The 13377-nt window shown below is 40.8% G+C and overlaps 1 protein-coding gene across 1 annotated transcript in view; it reads left to right on the top strand.

The window, feature by feature from the left end:
• The window catches only part of FH (fumarate hydratase), a 30840-nt gene extending 23086 nt beyond the window's left edge, over positions 1–7754 (top strand). Inside the window, exons 8-10 of the mRNA XM_019423176.2 lie at positions 1842–1969; positions 3899–4052; positions 7374–7754. Of these exons, the coding sequence (XP_019278721.2) occupies positions 1842–1969; positions 3899–4052; positions 7374–7516 (425 nt within the window). The 3' untranslated portion in view covers positions 7517–7754. The remainder of the gene's footprint in view (positions 1–1841; positions 1970–3898; positions 4053–7373) is intronic.
• Positions 7755–13377: the final 5623 nt, after the last annotated feature.

Raw genomic sequence — 13377 nt, 5'->3', positions numbered from 1 at the left:
ATAGATAGAGACGTGTGTGTCACAGTTATTTCAGAATATCTTTGTCGGCCACCTTTGATCAGAATTGGGGAACATCACCCAACATTATAGGAAAAGAGAATTTTAATAGCATGTATGTGGATTCCTACATTAGAGAATAGAGGAATCTCTCTTTCACAATCCAAAGCCAGAAGAATTCTGAAACCAGCTGTGAAAGTGGTCAGCCTGGATTGAATAAAAATGAATTATTCCAGTTGCCTGTTATTTCATTTTCTGCTTGGGGTTTTGGCCTGTTCAGTAAGGGAAGTGACACAGGCTTTGGATGTCTGGATTCTAGGAAGCCATATGACAGATTCATGTGACAGTCACTGAATCCTGAGGGGAAGTGTTGGTAGCTCTGTTAGATGAGTGTAGTGGGTGAACAGTGACACTTAAGTGACAATAAGGAGGTGACTTCAGACTGCAGGGATGTCTCAGTAGCAGGCTGCAGGTCTCTGCCACTTCACCACTTCCCTGGTGACTGAGGGTGAAAGCAGAGAACACGTGTGGGTCACATGAGCAAGTAAGGAAACAGCAGTACGCCAGAATTGAGGCCTCTGTGTGTTGGGCTAAAACTGACAAGGTGACTTCTAATAGTGAAGAAGAAAGACCTGAGTGTTGATTCTCTTAAATCTACACATGTGTACAGAATGAGAAGAGATCTGATTTTAAAATAATTCATGTTCAAAAATGACTTCAATTTAGTTGATGGCAAATGCAAGGTAATTGCCTAGAAAAGAGAAACCCAGATCCACAGATGAGGAAATAACCTTCCCAGTGTGTTGCCTTGTACTGGTCGGCAGAACCTGGTATGTCAGGTTCACACCTGAGCTCGTCAGAGGGGTGCTCCCAGGGTACTGGGACTCTGGGGACTCAAGACGAATAGGAACGTTCCAGTGTAACGTCCACTTCCTCTGAGCAGTCTCCCAAGTGTCAGTGAGGCGCTAAGAGTTCCCATAGCAGCCTGCTTCTCTGTATTTACCCCTCAGGTCCTGTAGCTGCCTGCTGTCTCTGCTCGGCCTCCCAAGTTCTGCAGCGCAGGGGCTGCGCCTTTCTCACCCACTGTTGCATGTTCAGTGCCTGGCTTCGTAACTATGTCCATGATGAATGGAAGCCGAGAAGATAGGGTGGGCTGGACTCAATGTGCGGTTGCCCAACTCCTCACACATGAGCTGTTGAATCATTCACGGTCTGTGGCAACCTGTCCTTCCTTATTTGGTTGGTTTGCTTCATTGCATCAGCACTGATGGTTGGACACTTGCTTTCTTATATGTCTTACTTTATTTAATGAAGTCAGATTTCCTTCTTTTCTTGATAATTTGACATAATACCTAATCTTGAAGCCACAAGCATGTTTTTTTTTTTTTTAATATGAAATTTATTGTTAAATTGGTTTCCATAAAACACCCAGTGCTCATCCCAACAGGTGCCCTCCTCAATACCCATCACCCGCCCTCCCCTCCCTCCCACCCCCCATCAACCCTCAGTTTATTTTCAGTTTTTAAGAGTCTCTTATGGTTTGGCTCCCTCCCTAACTTTTTTTTTTTTCTTCCCCTCCCCCATGGTCTTCTGTTAAGTTTCTCAGGATCCACATAAGAGTGAAAACATATGGTATCTGTCTTTCTCTATATGACTTATTTTCACTTAGCATAACACTCTCCAGTTCCTTCCACGTTGCTACAGAAGGCCATATTTCATTCTTTCTCATTGCCACGTAGTATTCCATTGTGTATATAAACTTGCACTGTTGGTAGGAATGCAAACTGGTGCAGCCGCTCACGAGCTTGTTTGATGTGAGTCTTTCCTTGGTGGCTTTCTTGAAGGCAAGGTGAACCCTACGCAGTGTGAAGCGCTCACCATGGTTGCAGCCCAGGTCATGGGGAATCACGTCGCCGTTACCGTTGGAGGCAGCAATGGACATTTTGAGTTGAATGTTTTCAAGCCAATGATGGTAAGCTTTCAATCTGATTTTTAATTTTTTTTTTACTGAAATCTAAGTGTATTGTTTTTTCTTTCATAAAAGTCTTTGGAGGTTTCACATTAGGTCCTGGGATGATAGAAGTAGCAACTGGAAGTCAAGCATATGTTAATGTTAGCAGATTAAGCCTGGAAGGAAGCCTAGGGGAAGTGTGGATAGCCCTATTAGAAGACTTTTAGCTCAAGTAATTTGATGACTTTTAGGTGACTTTTAACTCAAGTAATTTGATGGTTTGCTTTATTTAATAGAAGAAAAAGTGTGGAAATAGGGTGTGGGTTTCTTCCTTATCCCTCACCAGTGAGGATGCCAGTGGCTAGAAATAAGTCAGGTCTCCTCAGGCTCTCCCTCAACTGTCTCCTCCTCATGCTGCTGCTTTATTTTTCTCTCAAGTTCAGTCTTTTAGAGGAATAACCCACATTCACTTTCAGGCAGATTCATTACTCCTGGCTTCCCCCCGCCCCACTTGTGCTTGAACTGTTCCCCTGGTCATTTGGAACCCCCGCAAGCCCATAGACTTGCTGACCTCTGAGCTTGGCCATGACTCCCTTCTGTTTGGCGTCCTCAGCACCCTCCTCCCATGCCCTTCTGTCCCTCTCTGGCTTTCCTTCATCTGTTTTCCCTCTTCCACAGACCTTGAAAACATTCGTGTCTAAAAATCATTCTTTTATTTCATCTTCATGAAGATGGAATGAGGTGACATCATCTTTCATCCATTTTCCTCTGCTTCGGATAACAGGGCTGTCGTCACGTGGAGTCTGTTACTAGTGTAAAGTGTTATATCTAAAATATATTAAGGGCTGATTTCCAGTTTGTATCTGGTATAAAGTCTGGTTTTAATTTGATAAGAACATGCAAATGACAAATATTAAGAATATTCATTCAGTGTATTTGTCAAATCTAGATCAGGCACTGTACTGAGTACTAGTGGTAGAATAATAAGGAAGACGAGATATTTATTTGTCCTCAAGGCCTGTACGTTCTTGTGAGAAATAAAAGGCCAAAGCAGAACTCGCACGTGTAAGCTTTTGCTTTCCTGTTGGATTCCAAACAATATGAGCTGCCTGGCAAATATAGGTGTGCAACAAATGTCTTGCTAATCTTTTTATGTTAAAACACAAAAATCTATTTTTTTGTCTTTAATAGAAAATACATCAGGGTAATCAACATTTGCCTTACATTAAAGTCATTAGTATCGAATTTAACCATGAGGTTCTGTGCCTTCTAGTAGAGTCCATTGTTGGGAGTATAGTTTTCAGATCCTGATGTTTTAGAACAAAAGAGAGTAGGATGTGACTATAGCTTTATACATATTAGAAATGTTACCAAAAAGGAAAAACATGCTAAAACTAAAAAACCAACTGATTTTCTGTTGGTTTTAAAATAATGTGTGAAAGGTTATTTTAAAGTTCCTGAGGAATATTTGTTTTGTTAAGCATAAAAAATGTGATCAGTGAGACCTGGGAAGTCCTCACTTCATTCACTGCTTCCAACAGGCTGGACATTCTAACATTTGCATCTTTGCTTCTCTTCCGGAGGATTCTTTTTCCATCTCTGGTTGTTTGAGTCCCCTCCATCAAATAGGACTTCACCAGTTCCTACAACTGGAATTAATTTCTCTTTCTCTGTGCTAACATTTCATACCCATGTTTTATCACACTACAGGGTCTCTTGTGTTTCAGTTTATTTGTATTTATGGCTTTTATGTTTTTTAGATTTCAGTGTCCTCAAATTTCCATGGATATAGTGCTTTACAAGTTGTAGGAGTGCTGTTTATCAAATTACGTATTCATTTATGAGCCAGCAAATCATATATGCTAGTGAACAAAAAACGTTAGGGTTAATAAGCCTCTCTCTTCTGTGTCTCTCCCTCCCTCCTCCTTCCTTGCTCTACTCCCCTCATAGATTAAAAATGTGTTACACTCAGCCAGGCTGCTGGGGGACGCGTGCGTTTCCTTCACAGAAAACTGCGTTGTGGGAATCCAGGCCAACACAGAGAGGATCAACAAGCTGATGAACGAATCTCTAATGTTGGTGACAGCTCTTAATCCTCATATAGGTAAGGTTTAAGGAATAATAATGTCATTTTGAATACAAAATTTAAAAGCTAAATATTTTTAAGAGATTATTGGATCAAGGTGGACAGCAGATTCCTTTTGGGCATTGTTTCAGTAAAATCTCATAAAATATTTGAAATTGCATTGAAAGACACTGTTTATATATTAGTATGCTGTCCGTTAGGTTTCATTTTATTTGAAATGTGGTAAACTCAGAAGTTCAAACTTCCATGAATCTTAATGGAATTGAGATGCTTAATGTTCTGTGCAGCGCCTGGGCCCTCACTTGGTAACGTCACTAGGTGGCACTGGCTGATTAGCAGTGTGGGATGAACTCATTTTTCTGCCTTCTCTAGAGGCTCTACTACACTTTGATTTTCTTGTTTTATTCAATTCAGAAGTGGAAAGCTACCAATAAGAACAAAAGAAAAAGGACTAAGTATTCATTGCTTTTAGGGAAAGGGGGGGAAATGCAAATATTTTATCTAAAACTGTGACTCTTATATTGCAAGCCTTTTCTAGAATTGCAAATATTTTATTATGTGTTCAAACATATCGACTTGGATTGCAGACTGACCACAGTGATCCTCACCAAAGATACTCGTCTGACTTGTAGGTCTTGACACATTCATTGCATTACATTATGGTGTCTTAAAAGCCTTTTCCCCTCTTCTGCTAAGCTGAGACAATAACAACAACAACAATAATAATGGTTCTGTTTTAAAACCAGTTCTGATGTAGTCATTTTGGCATGATATGTTTGCTGTTTAAAATATTCTTCTATATGGGGCCCCTGGGTAGCTCAGTTGGTTGAGCTTCCGACTTTGGCTCAGGTCATGATCTCGCAGTCTGTGAGTTCTGGCCCCGCTTCGGGCTCTGTGCTGACAGCTCAGAGCCTGGAGCCTGCTTCCGATTCCTTGTCTCCCTCTCTCTCTGCCCCTCCCCTGCTTGTGCTCTGTCTGTCTCTCTCTCAAAAATAAACATTAAAAAAAATTTTAAAAAAATTCTTCTATAATGCTGAACTTCCAAGGCAGATTTTCTACTATTGGCCTCACATCAACATATAATTTCAGTTTTGTAAAGTAAGAACTCATTTGACTGCTTCAGGTAACTCTGAGCCCAATGTGATATATCCTATTCTTTGATGTAGTGTTGAAATTGGTAATATTTTGATCCTTTAAAAGTTATTGTACATGGGCCACCTGGGTGGCTCGGTTAAGTGTCCAACTCTTGATATCAGCTCAGGTCGTGATCCCAGGGTCATGGGATTGAACCCCACATTGGGCTCTGCGCTGAGCATGGGGCCTGCTTGGGATCCTCGTGCTCTCTCGCTCTCTCTCATAATAAATAAATAAACATTAAAAAAATCGTTGTACATTAGCATTCAGCCAGAGAGCTACACAGGGGATCCCAGAGGCTTATGTGAGAAATGTTCCCTCACCTCTGTACTTCAGAACCTGTTGCCAAAACACTGAAGCTAGAGGTGCTCTTAAAGCTGGACGATTGGTTAGTCTTTTTTGGAATCCGTGTTCTGTGAGGTAAAGGCCATGCGAGGATAAACCACACCTTGCTGGTGCAGCGTGAGCCTTGCAGCTGCATGTCCTGGGTTGTCTGTGTGCTTATTATGTGGTGGGCTGGGTGGGAACAGGGTTTGTAGGACTTGAAGACAAGAACTGAATGGTTAGCATAAGGCTTAGATGCGAATGTCATCAAAATAAATGTACACCGTTCTTATATTGACCCTGAACATTTGATGAACATTCTTCCTCAAAGTTCCTCTAATCAGTAAGCACCCTGTTCAGTATGTTTAGTATTTACAAATTCAGTTGAGTAAAAAAATGGCCCCTAATTAGTTCATAGATGGTTACTGGTTACATGTCAGCTTCATAATAGTGTTGCCTCAGGAAGCTTTGTTCCTTTGACCATAGTCCTCTGATCTGGGGGTATTTGGGTTTTTTTCCTCCTTCATTGGTTTCATTTTTGTTTTTTTCTGTTTTTTCTTGTTTTGCTTTCTGACCTTTTTTATAAATTGTGTTAAGTGCAGACAGCTTGCAAAGCTGCCCTGCCCCTTTGTTCATTCCAGAAGCAAATGATTGAAGCAGACAGTGCACCTGGGTCTTAGTACCTGATTCCATCTGTGCTGAAACTTCCCCACTGCATCCTTGTGGCTTCTGGGAAGAGGTCAGGGTACCAGGCACTGCCCGTAGAGAAGCACGTAGAGAGGTGCTGTTGGAAGCAGCTGGCAGGTGCATCCCTCCCCAAGGCCCTCGTTCCCCTGCCTCCCACTGAGAGCCAGTCCCTGCAGCTCCCGCACAGGGTACTGTTTGCTGTGGCACAGCAGCAGTTAGCTGGTTATGCTTTGGTGCAGAGATCGCTTCTGGTTAAACATGTTGTTAGAAACAACACGTATTGGGGCACCTGGGTGGCGCAGTCGGTTAAGCGTCCGACTTCAGCCGGGTCACGATCTCATGGTCCGTGAGTTCGAGCCCCGCGTCAGGCTCTGGGCTGATGGCTCGCAGCCTGGAGCCTGTTTCCGATTCTGTGTCTCCCTCTCTCTCTGCCCCTCCCCCGTTCATGCTCTGTCTCTCTCTGTCCCACAAATAAATAAAAAAAAAAAACAAAAAAAAAAAAACAAAAAACGTTGAAAAAAAAGAAACAACACGTATTTCTACTACTCAGTTGTTTTTTCATCTCTTGGTGCTATATTTTCTTTTTCTTCCCCCTGCAAAAATATCTGAGTTATTCTTTGGTATAATATTGAGATTGGTAATAATGTTTTGATCATTTAAAAATTATTGTACATTATGGGTGCCTGGGTGGCTCAGTTGGTTAAGTGTCTGACTCTTGATTTCAGCTCAGGTCATGATCTCCTGGTTTGTGGGTTTGAGCTGCGTGTCAGGCTCTGTGCTGGTAGTGCAGAGCCTGCTTAGGAGTCTCTCTCTCTGCTCCTCCCCCACTCACATACTCTCTGTCTCGAAATTAATAAATAAACTTAAAAAAAATAAAAAATAAAACTTTTATACACTAGAATTCAGCCAGAGAGCTACACAGGGGAACCCAAAATCTATTGACATTGGCAACTACAATTAGTAACAAATCTGTTGTCCAAAGTGAGGTATGGTGAAGTCTGTATTAAGAAAAGTAAAGGTTTTATCCTGTATCAAACATAACTCTGAAGATGATCACTGTTAAATATTTTTAAGATTAAAAATGTTATTTTAGATGTCAGTAGCCTCAGTATCAAGTAAATAATGATTATCTTTTGCTTTAGAAAACCAAATTTCACTACTAACTCCTACGTTGCCTGTTGTATTTTTCTTCAGGGTATGACAAGGCAGCAAAGATTGCTAAGACAGCACACAAAAATGGATCAACCTTAAAGGCCACTGCCATTGAGCTTGGCTATCTCACAGCAGAGCAGTTTGATGAGTGGGTAAAACCTAAGGACATGCTGGGTCCAAAGTGATTTAAATGAATTTATAATAAAAAAAAATATGTTCTATAAAATAAAAAAAAAAAAAATGAAAAAGACTCCTTTTATTTCTTAAGCAAAAATGGATGAATGTGAAAGGAAACCGCTCCTGAACTTGACTGTCTCTAGCAGAGCTCTTTGATCGGTGTGTAAAACCCTGGGATGTGCTTGGGTCCAAAGTGAATTTGAAAAGTGTAAAATGAAATAATTAAATTGTATGAAGTCAAACAGATCCATTTTTTCTTTTATGTTAATTGTCGTTGAATCTCATTTTTGTGACTGTGTTTATTCATATATTTTATAAAAATTCCGTATCAATTTTTAAAGAGTTTTAATTTTTTTAGCTGGTGTTTTCAATTCCCCTGTAGTGAAAAAGTACTTGTTATCTGATTCCTAATGATATACTTAGACATCTATTATTTTCCTGTGATTTGGGGGCATAAGGTAAGCAAGCACTGGGCCTACTATGTGGGGATGTCAGTGTCTGTGTGTACGTATGCGCATGTGCACATGTGTGTCTATTAGGAAGTAGGACAGTTAAAAAAAACTGGGCACATGTATTCCATGTGCTGATTACACACACACACCTGGCCTTAGTTGAATTACCACAGAAAGGCTGCAGACTATGGGTCAGGAATTCTAGGATGTGAATTAGAAAGGACCAGGGTACAGGCCTGAACTTGGGAAGTGAGGAGGGTGTTGGGAAAGTGAGTCTGCCCCCTGGTCTCTGCACACCACTGCCGGGACTTTTCAGCAGGAATTTGCTTGAAACAACCACAGGGGATTTTGAACAAGCAGTTCTAGGGAGATCCAGGCCAGATTGATCCAGGTTTAGCTTCTAAACCTGAAGCTAAAGGTGCTATTTAACTCAATCAACTTCCATTGTGGAGGGAGCTCACAGTTTGTTTTGTTCTTTCTTGCACTTTCTCTCATGATAAATGACAGGGTTGTGGAGAGACAGTCCCACTGGTTAAAGTATCTCGCATCTCCTCTATCAACTGTGTTTTTTACTTACCCCTGATATTTATTCCTGGAAAATTGGCCATCAGCACCCACTCTCTGTAGTATTTAGATGGCAGTGTATATAGCATGTAAAATTGTAATTAAAACTTCTAGAAACATTGTGATGAAAGGTGAGATTATGTTCTTCTAACATCTCTTAAGCTTGAGTGGACACTTTTTTTTTAGCTGTTAAAAGGATTTCAAAGCTGTTTAAAAAAAATTTTAATGTTTATTTTTGAGACAGCACGAGCAGGGGAGGGGCTGAGAGAGAGGGAGACATAGAATCTGAAGCAGGCTCCAGGCTCTGACATGTCAGCACAGAGCCAGACGCGGGGCTCAAACTCACAAACCACAAGATCACGACCTGAGCCGAAGTTGGATGCCCAACCAACTGAGACACCCAGGCACCCCTCAAAGCTTTTTTCATGCAACTGTGGAACCTATAGGATCTACTTTTCAGCCATCATTGACTGTTTCTGCCGGTGTTCTTCACATGGGGATGGTGTGGTGTTTGTGCAGTTTGCTTTAAAACAAAGCGCCCATTCTCTTTGTTTTGTTGGAAAAAAAAAAAAGATTTTTATTGGAAAACATAAAATCAAATTGCTTAGCAGTGCCTGAAAGCCAACAACCAAATGGGCAACTGATCTGTAGTTGTGGAACTTCGTGATGTTGGATGTTCTTTCTTAGGCGTCTTCCATCTAGATAGGCTGTTGTTGAAGGGCTCAACTAGAGACATAACCAGTTACATAATAAGGACAATAGTGGATTGAGTTCCTGGTCTCAGTCTATGCACACCTGTCTACCATAGCCTGAATGACATGTTATAAATCGTCATGTCCTGATGACTTAAGTCGTCACTGAATCTTGTGAGCTGACTGCCGCCTTTGATGTTTGTGAAGGAAACAAACTTCTTTGCTTCTGTACATGCTTTCTGATGTAATCCTAAGTAAGGCTTTTAGAATTCCCTGGTGAAGGGTTGTACTGCAAGTCAACTTCAGTGTTTTTACACTGGGGAGTTTTGTCTTCCATGGGACATTCAGCAATATTTAGAGACCTTTTTGGTTCTGATGACTGGAGACGGGGTGCTACTGGCCAGAGATGGAGTGCGTGGAGGCCAGAGATGCTGCTGAACATCCTGTAAGGCACAGGGCAGGCCCCTACAGCAAAGGATTTTCCAGCCCAAGATGTCAATAGTGTTGAGACTGAAAAACTCGAATCCAAAAAGTATTCTCTTTGGAGGTGCTCACCACTCAGTTAGGCTTCACTACTTCCTGGTGTATGTATGGTGTCCTGGAGTTGCGGTGACTTGATGAATTGAAACTGTGAGCTGTCTCATGTCTTCCATGTGAGCGTGAGCAGGAAAGTGTTCGTGAAACACGAAGTCAAGCGCAGGTGCTCCTGCCTGCAGTGACCTGTTCCCAGCAACATGTCCAAAGATTTGTACTGGATAAACCTGACGAGGGGCAAGGACTGACAAACGTGGTGAGTAAGTGTGTTTAAAATGGGCACAAAATCAATCCATGGGTTGTGCATATGTGATTGTGAAGAAGCCTGTAGAATGACGAAGGGCTATCTCGAGAAACTAATTTCAGGAGGAGAAAGTCAAGGGATTCATGATCCACCTGGAACTACCACCAATTTGACCCACAGAAGCATTAGGGAAATTCATAGTCACAGGGTAAATTTAAATTTGCTCACTTAATAAACTAATTTGGTTGACAGAAAAAAAAATCTATGTTCAGAAAAATTTGGTAGAATATTTCATACTCAAACATTTTAAAGACCATGTTCTTGACTATGGCTTTTCTTACATGTCTTCATTTGCCCTTTTGCTTTATAACTATGACAGCAAGAAATCTGGAAGAGACAAATTTAATACATGTTTTGAAAGATATAAGCTTAAAACTGGCAACCTAGAATGAATTTAGTGGTAGGGATTAAGAGGTACAAACTTCCAAGTATAAGTTATGGGAGTGCAATGTACAGCATAGGGAATATAGTCAGCGAGATTTTAATAGCTTTCTATGGTGACAGATGGCAACCAGACTAGTGTGGAGCATTTTGTAATATATGAAAACATTTAATCATTATGTACACCTGAAACCAACAGGATATTGCATGTCAATTATACTTTGATAATTTTTTTAAACTTTGGAAGAAAAGCTCCTAATTGCATACTGCGTCATAAAAAGAGGTTTTTTAATAGCAAGTTTATTAAATTTACATTCAGTAACTGGCTTTTGAGCGACTGATCTCAAGCTGCTCCCACCTGCAGTTTGGGTGAGGAGAAAGAAGCTGCCGATTCTTGTCTGCCATTTGTGATGTCCAGAGGCAGAGCATATGCAACACTGTCACGCCAGACAGCTGAGGCCACTGTGTTGGTATCTTCTGATCATCCTGGAGACCTCTGCCAACATTGCACCCACCCTGCACTTCAGGGTTTTCTCCCAGACTGGAGACGGGTCCCCAGCTACAGATCAGTTTGCTAAGATGAGCACCAAAAAGCTCACTGGTGGATACCAAACGTATCCACCCGTGAGCCTCTGGAATGAGAAGTCTCTGGGATTGAAGGGTAGGAGAGAATGAAGGTTTCCTAATGCAAACGCTACACTCTAACTGATGAGCCTCCTCTTTAAGAATCTGTGGTCAAGGGGCACCTGGGTGGCTCAGTCAGTTGAGCGTCTGACTTTGGCTCAGGTCATGATCTCATGGTTTGTGAGTTTGAACCCCACATCAGGCTGTGCACTGACAGTGCGGAGCCTGCTTGAGATTCTCTCTCTCCCCCTCTCTCTGCCCCTTCCCTGCTTGCTCTTTTTTTCTCTCTCAAAATAAATAAACAAACTTAAAAAAAAAAGGAATGATTTGTAAAAAATAAATAAGGAATCTGTGGTCAAGAATATTCATTTTGCCTCAGTCCGATGAGAAAGGAATTCTCACCTCTTCATGAGAGCTGCATGTTTTCTTCAGCAACTCAGGGCTATTCATCACATCAGATGTTCAAGCAGAGGTGAAATTCGAAGCTGTATGGAGAATGGCCGAGCAAGACACACAAGGAAAATGAGAGGTAACCACTGAAGGAGACAGATGTGGGCATGGAGGTTAATCGGAGTGGCTCATACTCTAGGCACTTGGAGGAGGAGGAGGAGAAAGCAGGTAGATCCAGTGGAGTTCAGTTCCACCTCTGCTCCCTCCTGGGGGGCTTTCTGGTCACAACTCAAGACCTGTAGACCCATCACCTTATCCTTACAATGGAGCTATTGATACATATTCATACTTATATCCCTAGGCTCATGCGAGTATATAAAGTACCCAGCACAATGCCTGCCCCAGTTAGCTTCTCTGTTTCATTCCTTGAAGACAATGGGCACAATTGCCAAATACTGAACTGGTTTTTAAAAGAATGAGACTGGGGTGAGATCAGAGTTGGCCATTTTTCCCCTCAAGAGTGTCCAGCTGTGTAATTTATCAACCAAGCTGGAACACTTTGTAGAATTAAAGGAAGCCATCAAATAATTAAAATTATACAATTTTTGAAATGTTTATGAACTAATTATTTTATCATATTGGTGGACCTACAAATAGTGCTACTCAAAAGCTAATCTCAAAAATAGAATTCTCTCCAAAATAATAAACAACACATATGTCTGTGTATGTACATTAAAAAGCAAAATTTTAAACAATTCTGATTTTCTGAACATTAAAAATAGAAGCAAAAACTCTTGGTACCTATTCGTAGAATTTGGTGAGTTCCTTGTTTTTTTTTTCTAAAGTTTATTTATTTTGAGAGAGAAAGAGAGTGTTAGCAGGGGAGGGGCAGAGAGAGGGAGAGAGAATCCCAAGCATGTTCCAAGCTGTCAGTGCAGAGCCCGGCATGGGGCTCATGTCCACAGCTCGTGTCGTCAGACTTGTGTGGCGGGGCTTGAACTCACAAACCATGAGATCGTAACCTGAACTGACTGAGCCACCCAGGTACTCCTGGTCAGTTCCTGATTATCTTCCTCTAATAAAATGTCACTTTTTTTTTTTTTTTAGGAATGTATTTTTTCCAGTAGGATCTTATTATTTTCAAATTTTACACAAAATTATCTGTAATCTTTAAAATTGTGTTAATGGTTAATAAATGTGAAAGTTTGCTATTTTAAATTTACTCTTCTTTGTAGACTATATGATATTTTTAATTGAGCGATTAGTCTCTCTATAGCTGCTGACGCACCTGATAAGCTCATAGTAAATTCTGTTAAATTGAGGATACTTATAATATTATTTTTTGTATTGACATGTATAGTATTTTGACCCAATTTCTCTTTTTGCCCCCATTCAGGCTAACTTTGATAGGTGTTTTTGTTTTTGTTTTTGTTTTTAATTTTTAAATTTGAGTATAGTTGACACACAATGTTACATTGGTTTTAGGCATACAATATAGTGACTCAACATCTCTATACCTTATGCTGTGCTCACCACAAGTGCAGCTGCGGTCTTTCACCAACGCTATTACAATGCCATTGACGATATGCCTGTACTGTGCTTTCTATCCCCAGGACTTATTCCTTCCATAACCAGAAGACTGTATCTCTCACTCTCTTTCCTCCATTTTGCCCATCCCTCCCACTTCCCTCTGGCAATCACCAGTTTGTTCTCTGTATTTATAGGTCTGATTCTGCTTTTTATTTATTCCTTTGTTTTGTTTTGTTTTAGATTCCACATCAAAGTGAAATCACATGCTATTTGTCTTTCTCTGGCTGACTTACTACACTTAGCATAATAGGTTACATGCTAAGTGTAATACGTAAACAAAGAAGTTTTTTTATTTATGATTTGTTTGCCATATTTGGATGCTGTGAAATCGTAGGATT

The sequence above is a fragment of the Panthera pardus genome, unplaced genomic scaffold (assembly GCF_024362965.1).
Source record: "Panthera pardus isolate Hobbes unplaced genomic scaffold, ASM2436296v1 HiC_scaffold_21, whole genome shotgun sequence".
Lineage (NCBI taxonomy): Eukaryota > Metazoa > Chordata > Mammalia > Carnivora > Felidae > Panthera > Panthera pardus.
This window is presented reverse-complemented; position numbering and strand designations above follow the sequence as displayed.